Source organism: Vanellus vanellus (genome assembly GCF_965231255.1).
Source record: "Vanellus vanellus genome assembly, chromosome: Z".
NCBI lineage: Eukaryota > Metazoa > Chordata > Aves > Charadriiformes > Charadriidae > Vanellus > Vanellus vanellus.
The window spans coordinates 17,402,918-17,416,440 of record NC_138908.1 but is presented as its reverse complement, the minus strand read 5'-3'; the positions used below and the strand labels follow the sequence as shown (position 1 = coordinate 17,416,440).

The window sequence follows — 13,523 nt, the reverse complement described above, 5'->3', positions numbered from 1 at the left end:
AGGATGCTATAGCTGTTAATAGGATAGTGTGCAGACATCTTAACCTCTGAGATCCTAATGACTTGTGCATATTAGAGCAACTATCAAATACGTATTGAATCCCTGTCTTTGTTTTAAACCTCAAAAAAAACTCCTTATATTTTGCAAGTGCACTTCAGAACGAGCTATAGTTACAGAAGTGCAGCCCTTCTGAATCATTATCCGTGCCTGTAGACACTAAGTGCTTTTACTCTCCTTCTGTTACTTGATTACAGCACTCCAAATGAAAAGTTTTTGCAAATAATGGGACTACCTAAAACAGATTTTTTTAAAAGTGTGTCTATTTTGATTTTTACGTGTTTGCTTTAAACAAAGAAGTTTGAAAAGCACTGTGTCCACAGTTTTTCAGATGGTTTGTTTTAAAACAAAGGCAGAATTGTTTTTTTAGATGTTTAGGTATTAACCGATATTAACATAGAGCTACTGGCCGCATCTCAGATATGCTAAAGCCTCTTTAAATTTCAGCAAAGTCTATTTACACAGTCAGAGTGGTAAAAATGGTGTAATGGAAAAAAAAGGCCCACTATGTGTTGCAAACTATACAGCACATTGTAAAGGTTTAATAACGGCTGTGTGGGAGAGGGCCAGGACTGGGTTGCCTGCCACTTCAGTCTTTTCTCTGTTTATGAGCGAAACTTAACTAGCTCATACATTTGTGATGCCACTCTGCTCAGAGGTGAAATTCACCCACCGGGACCGGCTATTCAGGCACTTACAGTGATACTGCTTACGGGAGCAGCCACTGCCCAGTAGTAAGTGTTTGCAGAATGCAGTTGTACCGCAACTGGGACAGGCTGTTAAGGTCTAATCTGCTCCTGCCCTGCTTCCTCAAAAACAAGTGGAAGAAAGTTTATCTCGATTCGGTGCGGAAGATTGTTTCTCAGTGTGTGCTAGACTAACACATTAGTAACAGAGCGAATAGACTGATTTCTCATGTTTGTGTGAAACCCTTCTCTACCTAACGACCATCTGGTACACATTAATATCTTCACAAAGCCTTAGCTTTCCATTACGAAGTTGTTCTCTATGTATTTGCAGCATATGGTTCAGGAATTTTTTTTTTCCTTTTTTTTTTTTTTTTTGGAAAAATGCGTCCCTTAGGCATGTATTTCCTCTAGATTACTGTATTAAGAAATGTTTTTCTTTAGCTGTACTTATGGCTTTTCCTTAGAGTTCCCCCTTTAAGCACACCTAAAGTGCAAGTGTCTGAACAGAGATACGGGCATATAAATGCATATCAAACACAGGCATAAAATATGATTGCTACTTGGCAAGATTTTCTTCTCTTTTACCTCCTTATCAAGCTATGGCTGATTGCTTTCTTATGTTGAGTGCAGCAGTATTAGTAGGCTGACCAAATATTGTATGCATTATTGTGGTTGCTGAAGGAGGTATTAACTTGGAGACTGGAACTCCATGAATGCTACCACCGTGGTTTAGTCCTTAGGGAAAAGAAGACATGGAAATCTCATAATGTCCATTTTCTGGCCTGTTCTCTGTCCCATTATTTCTCTTATTTCTTGGGGATGAGCACAGGAGTTGACAAGCGTAAAATGGTGTAGGGGTGAACGCTTTCACACTCCAGTGTATTCTTGCTTCAAGAGTGCACATGTTTTCAGTTGCTGGACCTCTACCTGTCCTTTTGGAAACAACCAGCCCTGTTGGAGGACTGCTGTGGAGCAGGCAGCATGTTTGGATTGGAGTCCATCATCCATCTAACTGTGTGTTACCAATGCTCTCAGCCATGCTGTGGCTTATGGAAACCTTTCAGAAGTGGATAATGTTTGGCTTCTCTTCTGTATTCGAGTGACATTAAAAGCTCTGGCTTCAACAAAATACAGCCTCTAATTCGCTGTGTTAAAGAAAGATGGCTGAGAGAAACCACGCTTCCTATCATGAGAGGTAAAAAATAACCCAGTGCCCTTCTCAGTAGAAGCCTTCAGCCTGAGGCCCAGAGCTAAACTGTGTTAATGATTAGCTGTAGTAACTGAAGGTTACTGAGAATTTGACCATTTTTTCCTGCTAAACGTACCAGTTACAGGAGTTAATTGTGTCCGTGTCCTGTGCAAAATGCAGTCCAAAGTGCTGCCATATATAATCCTGTGCAGTAAATCAAAGGGCTCCTTGAAAATATATGAAGAAGCACAGACGTTTTCTTCCTCTAAGAACATTAATATTCATCAGGACTTCTTTAAATCATAGCAGCATCTTAATAGAAATTGCAGCTTTTTTGCTGACTTCATCAGTAGTTCAATCCCACAAAGCTGAGTGAAGGAGCTGGATAAAATGAAACACATGGGTGCATCGAAAAGCTTGGGAGCATTGGTGGCCAACATTTAGATTTTTGGTTGCTGGAGTGGAATTGGGGACCTAGGTTCATCAGCTCTCTCTGTGTTTCTGAGAGCTGGCGCGCCATGGCTTTAGGAGCCATTTAAAACAGCCTTTTTGAGATGCAGCTTCTGAAAGCTTTATGCTTATCCAATGATGGTTAAGGTAAACTACAGAAGCACAATCTCTACCTGCCCAGCTCCGTGCCTTCTCCATAAGGCTTTAAATTTGGGCTCCTCACGTTGCTTTATCTCTGCCCCAGTGAGTCTCAAATTATTTTTCTGAGCAGTGAAACAACATTAAGGGAAGGAGCAGGAAGAGGGTCCCTGCTGGGGCAGTCTGTAGCCTGGTGATTGGACTGCTCTCCAAGGGAGACTCACATCTAAGGAAGGAAGATTAATTTGCAGGGCTGTTAAAAAAGAGGGCTGCTGTCAGTTTGTCCGGCATTATCTGAAGAGAAAATGTTATCTGCCATTCTGTCTGTGAATAATCCAATTCTGTTAGTTTGTGTTTGAGCATGTTTCAAAAACCCCTCTTTTGATGGGCTCTTTCAGGAAACTAGGTAAGAGGAAATATAGTTACTCCACCTCCAATTAACCAGGATGAGAGCTCCTTGAGTCTTACTGCAAATAATTCATCTTGGTGCATGTGCCGAAAGGGAACTTTTGGAGGTGTGTGCAGTTTTGAGGTAAAAACATTGTGGTGTGGATGTAGTTTTGGTGCCCCCACCCCAGCAGTGATGGAGCAGGTTGGTTGGAGTCCAGGTTGGAGCTATCTTTCAGAGATGGTAGACTTCAAGCACTCCAAGCATCTTGGGTGCTGATGTACTTCTCAGGATCTAGCTGCAAAGGATGTATGAGTTTACAAACATGTCTCAGGCCCAGCCAAACCGCTGTTAAAATTGTGCAGTGTTTCCAGCGGGGCATGTCCTGTTTGTTGGGGTGTATTTGATGGGTGAGGAGGACCTCATCGGCCTTGTTCAGGACAACAGTAACAATGTCTGGAGTAGTTGTAACGGAAACAAGTCGTGCAAGACCTCTGTCCAGTGGCTGCTGGAGTCACAGGTTCTTGGGCAGATCCATGTAGTGCGACGTTGTCTTCACTGTCACCCTGAGCAGAAAGGATGTTCTGTTTTGTGCTTATCTCAGACCCATTTTGGACCATCAGCTCAGGCAGGACCGATGGCGAGGCTGCGAGGGGGTGAGAGCACCTGTCAGGCCCAGCACATTCCCACCCGGAGGGCAATGCACGCCGGTGCTGGGCAGTCCTTCATTCCCCTGGGGGCATGGGGCAGAGAGCCACTGATGTTGCCATTTTGTAGCTCTTCTGGCATTCCCCTTCAGTTTCGGCCGTATTAGAAGGCGGTACCAGGCAGCATGGGCCGACACTTCAGTGTCGGATCAGACCTGTGTACTGAATCCAGCTGAAGGACGCTTGACTCAGACGAAGCGTGCTCACCCTCTTCCACCCGCACGTAGCTGTGTTGAGTCAAAGCACGCATCCGCCAGCCCAGCGGCAGCCTGAGGCACGCGCGCACCTCTTCACACCGGGATCTGGGAGGTTCAGATCCCCTGTTTCCTTGGGGCCGTGCTTCGAAGGACTTTTGAAACATTGCTCAGCCTGAGACAAGATGTTTGCCCATCACGGAAGCAAAGCAGTGCGTGCGTTCCTGAGCGTGGGGAGGGAGCGTGGTAAGTGACTAATGAGACTTGTCTTCCCTACCTGTATTTATAATGTAAACAGGACACTCCAGTTCCCTAGTCCCAAGCACCACCACTTCCGACTCTCGCGCTCGACAGGGTTATGATGCTAGGGGACGCATGCTGGATTGGAAGGATCCGCTTGGTTCATCTGAAAATACAGATCCATATGTGGCAGTTTCATCCCATAATCATCAAGACAAGAAGGGTAAGGCCTTGGAAATGACGTCCTGTGGTGAGGAGGGAGGGGGGGAGGACTAAAGTGTAACTGCTTCCAGCTGGCTCAGAGTAACACGTAATGAAACTCCTGTGCTATAATTAAAAGCTTATCGTAAAGCCTGAAACTAAACAGCCAATCTCAGACTCAGTCCTAGATAATTCACTGCCTGAGGAAACCACACAAAACAAACAGAAGTGTATGCCTCTGCAGAGCGTGTTGTGCATGTGTACGGGAAGGAGGGAAACAGTGGGGATTTAGCTCTCTTTAAACTTGATCTGCCCTGTTCTCCGGGAGAGGAAGATCCGTGGCTTCCCATTGTTCTTAAGGGTGCACTTTCATACTGCCTTTTTGTCTGAATTCCCAGAGCAGCACAGCAGATCTCAGCTGCTTTCGCATTATTTCTCTCGATGACAGACAGAGATACTGAAAGTCTGCTCTAGTTTAACCATTGAAGTGAAGCTAAAACAGCAGTCCGAGCCACTGGGCCTAAGTCTTCAATGACACCTGAGCATCAGATACCTTTCAGAGCGGGGGCTGAGGAGGTCATTAACATGTTTTAGAAGATGTTTGAGGTGACTGCTGGTGAGGAGAGATTCTGTGTTTTGTTCTTAAAGCACCAAAAGGTTGGGATTTAGGTGTTGTTTCAGTGTTCAGCCCTGTGCCGAAGCACACTTGGGTCTAATATAAGGCCCTGTCTTTTTGCTTCCAGTCCCCCTTTGCTGTACATAAAGAGAATTTGGCAGAGAATTGCCTAAATTTGCCACTGGAATGTGCTTAGAGGGGAAGAAGCTTTTCTCCTGTGTAAGGATGGTGGTGCCCCCTCGTTCCATCTTGGCTCTCCATCGTTCTCCCAGCTCCTGTTAATCTGTGACTCAAAGAGGTTAAAATGGTTCCTTTGTAAATAGGGGACTTAAGTTCAAATAGCTCCACTGCCTAGAGAGATCTGAGTCCTTGTTATTCTTCTCCAGGGTGTTCTTAGATCGCTTCTTTCAGTCTCTTCTCTGTTGAAGATGTTTCGCTGTGTATGGACTAATTAAGTACTCAGTGGGCTAGGAGGATGGGTATGAGCAAAACTCACTTGCTGAGTGGTTAGGGCACTCACCAGGGGCAAGAACACACATGAGGTTTAGTCCTTTCTGCTAGGAATACTTGATATAAAACACTTAAAATATTAATTGAAATGTGGATTCCAGTCTCTATTGTTCATGCATTTTACATGAAAAACTCATTAGACAAAAGCATCAGCTGTTCCTGGAGAAACTACTGGCACGCCAGACCTGCTGCTTTGCATTGTCTGCCCAAACTAGTAGGTTACTAAATCAAATTCCTTCCCCTCCAACTGACCCAGTGAATCTTGAATTCTCTGCATTGGCTGTGGAGACTTTCAGCAGAGGGTGATGAACACGTTACTGCTGCAGAACAGTGTTCAGCAGAGCTGACAATGGTCTGGACCCAAACTGTGAATTCAGTGCCTGTTATTCACAACAGCCCCAGATACACAGTGCCTCCCCCAGTCCTGGGATATCATGGATTTCTCACTGAACTCCCCAGGATTAACCTCAAAGAGCCCTACGGTTACTAGCCATTAAGGCAATGGGCATCACCTGGCTGGCTCATCAGAGGCAAAGCCTGAAACGCTTTTGCAGCTGAGGAGGCCAGTCAAATTAGGCAGGAGATGCAGTAAAATTTCCTGAGATGCCATGGCAAACATTAATCTAGTAGCCTTGGATTTTAGGTTTGATGGCAGGAAATGGAATATGAAGATTTGAATTCCCTCGGGCAGAGGATGCAAACTCGTCTCCCACCTCCCAGCAATTAGCTTTTCCTATAAAAAAGGGATAAAACTGCCTCTGCTCTGCAGAGGAAGAATTTCAGGCGGCTGCAATACTCAAACCCAAACCTGTAACTTAGGGTGCAAGGGACTGAGGGTGCTGAAGGCAAAAGCTCAGATTCCTCTTTCCTACTTAAACTCAGTTTGAGATATTATCTTCATTTTTTTTAATTCCTCAGCCCTTGCTCTTCAGCTGTAGAAGGACAATTCAGAAAACATGATTTCTGGGTATCATCTGTGTAGAGGAGGGAAGGTAGACAAAACTGCATGCCCTTCTAAAGATGGCATGTGGTTTACCTAGCACTCCTCTTTCCTCTCAGCAATAAATCAGTGATAATGCTGACAGCCAAAAAATAAGGCTTTTGTGTTTTTCTGTCCAGTCTGTTAGTAACACCTGGTATTCAAAATGCTTGCGGTGAGAGGACATTTCTTAGAAAATCCAGTGTTCCCTCTTCTGAAAGTAAGTGGTATCTTTCTCTCCTCCACCCTGAGAAGAGGGGATATCATTAAGCAGAGTTGATGAGGAAGGAAGGAAGGAAGAGATCCTTGAACCCAGCTCTTCTGCTGGCGTCAAACAGGGGAGCGGTGTCAGAAACCACCGACAGTGGAAGATCTGGCCCTTTATGTACCGAGAGGAAGGTGGAGATGTGTATGCATTTTAATGTCGCTATTTGTTATGTGTGGGTCCCTACTTCACAAATCTTTTGCGACGCAATGCTTAATAGACGGAAAGCTAGCTCTTAAAAGCATCTTGTATGCCAGTAGCAGCTTTCAGAAGAGCATGCAGTGAAAATATTAATAAATGTATAGCTGCTGGATTCTAATAATTTTCGCTTCAATTCACTGACTGATGAGGTGGCTTACATTCAATAGTTCCCTCTCCGGGGAGTGATGGTTACCAAAGAGCCTTATTAGCACTTGACAGGGTCATTTAAATATCATGCATTCTTTGGTGCCTAATTATGAATATTGACAAAGCTGGAAGCAGTCTACACGCAATCAAAACAATGGCGGCAGAGGTGACCGCATGGTTGTTTACCATTACCATCTACTTGTGTGTTGTTACTCCTTGCCTTGCCCAGTCAGAGCCAGTTGGCTCCAAAATTACTATTGATTTGTTGTTTTAAAAGGGCAATGGAAAGAGTTCTTACACAAAATTAAATCAGAAAATGTTTCGCTTGCTATCCTTTTATCAAGATTTTGTTTTCACTTTTGCTGTGATTTCTTTTACTTTCACACATTCACAAAAAAAATACTCTTTTTTTTTTTTAACATTTTCTCTTTGTTTTGCAAGGTGCGTTGTGTTGTTCTTCATTGGTTGTGTCTAATCCTTTGGACAGTGTTTTCTTTCTTTTCCTGTGCTCACAAAAGGCTTCTTACTGATTGTACTAATTGTACAGAATCCACTTGCTGCTTTCTTTTCTGTAACACGGGTGCTTTGATGATGTCACATCCATCCATATGCTTCACTTTTAATTCAGTGCAGGCATCTTGGGGAATATCTGTGGGGGCGTGAAGAGGGGGTTCTTTAAAAGGGTTGAATCATGGGAATGTGACATTTGTGTGCCACAGCTTTTGTAGCTAAATATACTCTGGGATTGTTGTTTCTGAGCTACATCACATTTCTTGCCAAGATGAAAATGTGTAGTGCAACCCATAGAGTGGGAGCTATGCGTTGCCATCCCACTGGCATTTTCATGTTGGCCATTAAGGAATCTGCCCTTCCTATTGCAGAACAAAAGAAAAAAAAAAAATGAGCTCTGATTGGGCAAACTGCACCCCTCTTTCCTCTTCTCCGTCTCCTCCCCAGAAAAAAAAAATAGAAAAAGAAAAAAAACATGTTCTAGAGTATGTTTACATTTTGTTTCCTTTCTTGCTGTGTTTTAGTGTTAATTTAATTGTGTGTTTCTCACCTTTTTCAAAACAGTTTCCCTAACCTCGCTGTCTAACCTTCCCCCCTGCTGCCATTGTACTTGGTCTCCCTCCCTCCGCAGTCATGAAGCTCCTCCTGTGGAGTGCTCCAAGGCTTTACCCTCTACACCCCAGTAGTGCCGTAGCGCTGTGTCTCTCTGTAGTCGTCCTACTAACGAAGGGGGGAGTAGACACGTCCGCTCGTAGAGAGGCCTATGTGAAGAAAACAAAGTGATTTTCTTCGGGAGTAGCTCGCCTTGCCCCTCATTACCCTGCTGCCCTTCTCTGCTGCCTCCTGTCCTTCCTGCCTCCCTTCAGAAATGTCCCATGCTTTTCAAGTCCTGGGTTCATTAGCACAAATGCAGCCAACTGCTCAGTTTTCTCACTCGCTCCCTAAATGCCTGGAGCCTGCCTTTTAATCACAGTTTTGATAAATTGGTTGCAAATTCAGCTTACAATTTTGTGGTTCTGCTATAGCTTCTTCTCTGCAGCATTCACGTGGACATGGCTGAGGTGGGCACTGAATGACGAAAGTGTAGCGTTGCTATTAGCAGGCTTAATGTTTCTATTCTTACTTGTCTCAACACTCATTAAGTGAAGATTATGAGGTGGTATCTCCTTTCCTTAACAAGCCTTTTGTCGATATCCATGTAACAGAGATAAAAAGCTGATTGGAAGCGGGATGTGATGGACACAGTTTACAGAATTAAGAGTTGCTGGTGTATCTGGATGTTAAGAATGCTCCTGTAGATACAGTATCTGGTAGCACCTGTTATTTTATAGATTGTAGAATCTATATTATTATTATTATTATTATTATTATTATTATTATTATTATTATTAACTGCAGGCCTTCCTCTGGTACAGAATTAGACACCATTAGCAATAGTCAACCCCTCTATTTGGAGAGGGCTGTGCTATTGGGGAGCCCAACAGTTGTTCATTGCAAAACCTGACTCCAGAAGATATTTCATATTGTACACAAGTGGCAGCATTACTAAATTTTACTGTGATTATTGCTACTTGGAAGATTTGCCAAGTGCTGACAATGCTTGTCTCCAGAGAGTCTGCAAATGTTCAGGCAGATTCTGCTGCAGTGAGACAGAATTATATGAAACTTCAGGTACAGTTATGATAAAGAATGCAAAGTGCTGATTTAACAAGATACTTTACAAGTAGACATGAAACGAGAGAAAAAAAAAAAAATCTGTGGCAAAGCAAAGCTTCGGACTCTTTTTTGTATAAATTAAACAACCAGTGTTCAACATGGGAGGGCTGAGTTTTGCACCAGGAAGCACATTTGCAGAGTATGTTTTTACACAAAAATATTGTTATATGCTAATATGTGCAATGATCTAAAAGGTTCAAAGCATTTTTATCAGAGGAAGCAGGGAGAAGTTCTTACTATCTTGCTGATATTTTGTAATAATTCAGAAGAGGATTTAAAGTGGCACAAAATTTGTCAAAACGTCTTTTGAGTCAGTGTTCGCAGGTGTGAGGGGGAAGGCTTGGATTTTCAAGGTGAAGCAAATATTCTGTATTTGATCCATATCATTGTTCTGGCACTATTGGAAGAAACTGACTGATCCTAAACAAAATGTTAGGGTAACAGGAGAAGGAATTGCACCATAGTGGGTTCTGCCTGGATGGGGCTCGGGAAGAGCTATAAACTGAAAGCACATGTGCCTGGGAGGAACCTACACAAACATTGCTATTCTTTCCCGTGTCTCTAACCGTACACACAAACAGAAAGCAGATTGCAAGTACTTTGCAGTTCACTAACAGTTTCAAGTGTTGAGGAAACAATGAAAATCTAATCAGACCAGATCCTTTGCTTACTATACTTTGGAGTCTTTTGCCCACAGTCTAATAATAAAAGTGCTGTGAGAAAGGGAGTAGGGAATTTGCCCTGATTCTGTCTATGATTCTGTAGCATTTGGCTGAGATTTGAAGTGAGAGGTGTGGTTACTCAGAGCTGTAGTGCTTCACAAAGGGATTTCACCTACACAAGACAAGATGACATGGAACTTAGTCCATTTAAACTTTTACAGATCCACATCTACATTAAAACCTACTTACTTTTCCCATTAGGATTTAAACAGAGGTTGGTTAGATTAGTCTGTGCTAAACAAAACCCTGTAGTTTCCTTTTCTGAAATGTTTTTAGGTAAATTAGCATCAGCTTATTGTAAACATCCCTGTTTCTAGGGGGGGGCTTGTTTACATTTGTCACATATACTAGCTGCTTGGGCAAAATACTAAGAAAATCTTTTTTTTGTTCAAACAAACAAACAAACAAACAAACAACCCTATATATGTCTAGAATGGCTCTAATGAGCAACTTGTCCAGGAACTGAATGTCTCAGAGACTAATCACGGCATACCTGCTGTGGACCACCATTTTAGCTCCATATCAGATAAATAACCAGACAGCCATTGTTAACAGTTAAATGGGAACAAATTTCTCAGCAGAGTTTTTAATGGCCAGATACCTGTGCCACCAGATCAGGCTAATAACTAGCAAACTAGCCTGAAGATTGATGACCTCACCATGCTGGAGTTGCTGGTATCCTGTGACATGCACCAGAGGGCTGTGCAGTCAGGATTAAGGGAACATACCAGACTTGTACAGAGGAATGACACTGATCCTTCCTCTGTTCTGTCTTGCATGTATGAGTTGTCTGCTCCCAGGGCTAGAGACAGCTAATCATCTCAGATTGCATCCTCAAGTTCAAACGGTGGCAGTAGAAAACTAGATGCTAATTAATAGGATGGAAATTATATATAAAATTGATGAAAGAAGAATGCTGGAAGGATGTTTCTGACAACAGACTTTCTTCAAACTTGTTTTCATTATGTATTTCTAAGTTTCTAAGAGAACAAGAGCAAAGAGATGGAGAGGAGACAAGGTATGCAGAAAAGATGACAGAAATTAAGTCCCTGGGCAGGGCTGCATCCTTAAGCCAATTTTAATAAAAAATGGGGATTGTAATTGAACACAGGGCAGTGATTTAGTGTGTCTTCTCTGTGACTAAATCTTCATTTCAAACCTTATGTAAAAAGCCCCAGCTCATTTAGTCACAGATTTTCTGTAGTAACCTTCTGAAAGTGCAAGGAGAGGAAAAGTTTTCACTGAAAAGATAGGCAAGGATGAGGAAAGCAAAGTAATGGAGGGGGAATAGTCCAACACACACCAACTGCCTGTGCCACACCTAAAGAAATGCCTGTACTTCAGCACTGGCGCTAACTTAAAATTTTCAGAAATCAAAATGTTTCTATATTTCACCAACAGTATGGATTTCAGACTTAACTAGCAGAAGTGGAAATGTGAGTAGCGAGATTAGAACCGAGAGCCATTTGCTATTTAGTTGCCGAAAAACACATCATTGGTAATAGAAGAGGTTGTGTCAATGTGCAACCCCTGGTTATGAAATCTATCAACAGAGTTTTTCTGTCTCCAGATTACTGGATCTTACAAATGAAAGAAGGGCGAAGTTTAAAATAGAGCTCATCACATGTCAAATGTGGCTGCAGGAAACAGCAGGTATCCTTGACCTGTAATTGTGCGCCTGCATAGATTTAAAGTCAGGCTATCCATTTCCAGGCTGCAATGAGCAGTAGAAGCTTGTCTTACTAAAACAGGGAAAAACTGTCATTGCCCCAGGACCTTGATCTGCTTTTTCAATAAAAAAGGCCATGTCTAATTTGTCAAGGCAGCTGCTCAGGGTTCAGGGCATTAGAGCTATTGTGTGATGGACTAGATCCCCAGCTGCATTCGTCCACAGTCACCCGGTGAGGACAGCTTGCTGGAGGAACACAGACTGTCTCGTGCTCTTGTTTGACCCTTGTATCACTGACATATTTATCAGGAGCTGGGAATTCGCTGTAGGGTATGCTGGCCCCACAGGGCCACTGCTCTATCTGGAAATAGCTAGTTAAGTAACACCCAGTTTAATTTTTGTGGCATTTATATTGAGTACAGGGAGATGTTGTACCATACAAAGATGCTGAATTGGGAGGACAACCTAACCCTTTAAATAAGAGATTCATGAAATGGCTTTGAAATTTGAAGGTATCTAAGAGCAGAAAATCTAGTAGCTGAAAGACACTAAAGCGCCTTTTGGTGTTAAGTTAATGCCAGTGTACAATTAAAATGCCAATATGCTGTTAAAGATATTTGAATAATTCATTTTTCTCATATAGGATATGCCCAGTTTCAATAATTGTATTAATTAATAGGTAAGTTGTCCTGTAGTAATTTTACAACAACCTAAATGTTGACAGTCCTAGTTCAGAGCACTTTTAATATGATCTGTGGACTGTGAACTGTGTAATTACATACCTCCGTACAAAACACCACCTACATTCTTCTCATACAGATAGCCTTCTAGTGAATGGTATCACCATCCCTTTCAGTATGTAGGACGGATCCTGACTGACTCTTTTGCTTTTTTTCTTAGTTTTCTTTAAGACTATAAAAAAGGTGAGCGTAATTCTTTATGTCAGGATGGGCTGCTGCTTGCTGATTAACAGCATGCAGTTAATTAAAAAAAAGAAAAAGTTGGAGAGGGCATAATTTAGATTTTGCTATGTTAATTTTATTGAACATTAAATACAGATAACAAATGTCATGCCGTTTGGAAAGCAGTCATTCATGTAAATATCCTTAGTTTAGTCAGGTGTTTAGGCAGGTGTTAATTCGAGCTCTTTAATAGCCATTTAGTGACACACTGTCGTCTCTGGTATCCGATTACTGTTGCTATGACTTTTGCTAGATTTTAGTCATGCGTTCTAAGATTTTCTGTGCCAGTAGCTGAGAAAGAGGATAAGGAAAAACATGTTGTTATTCTCATGTTACAAAAAGAGCCTTAAGGGCATTTTATTGAGAAGTTTTGAAGCAGATAGTGCAAATTTACCATTATATCAGAAATGTGCATCCTGACATCCCCATGAGGAAAAAAAGAGCTTCATCGGCCAAGCTGTAAGTTTTTGAAAAATCTCAGTCCCTCATACCCAGAAGAGACTTATCACAATTAGGCAACTAAATACACAGACAACTCCGTGTACATTGAGCATTGGTGCTGTGACTGATAAGCACTTTAACCACCAGCTGATCGTCTGACAGCCCTCCCTGCCCCAGCAGATCAGAATAAGTCAGAGTCTCCACTGAAGTAGATTTTAACAGCTCCATTGGCATTAGAAGAGCTTAGGGCAGTTTATAGAGAAGTTGCTCAGGAAGCATTAAGAGGCATTTCTGGCACAGCTGTACAATACGGCAAACATTTGGAAATGGGTAACAGCACATTCATCACCAACTTTGTGTTGGCTGGGAAGGATACCTGTAATACTCTGAAATAGTGAGTCCCAGCGGATAGCCTCCAGACCAGTTCCAGCCTCCCATGTCTACAAAGTGGCTACCCCTGGATATTAAACTGCAGTTCTCCCACGAGCAAACAAAGAATGCTATCTTTTGTGAAATAAAATGTCAGATGAAG

At 42.4% G+C, this 13,523-nt stretch overlaps 1 protein-coding gene across 1 annotated transcript in view; it reads left to right on the top strand.

The window, feature by feature from the left end:
- The window catches only part of SEMA6A (semaphorin 6A), a 113,899-nt gene that overhangs the window by 85,243 nt on the left and 15,133 nt on the right, over window positions 1-13,523 (top strand). Inside the window, exon 19 of the mRNA XM_082497617.1 lies at window positions 4,111-4,275. Coding sequence (XP_082353743.1) covers window positions 4,111-4,275 — 165 coding nt within the window. The remainder of the gene's footprint in view (window positions 1-4,110; window positions 4,276-13,523) is intronic.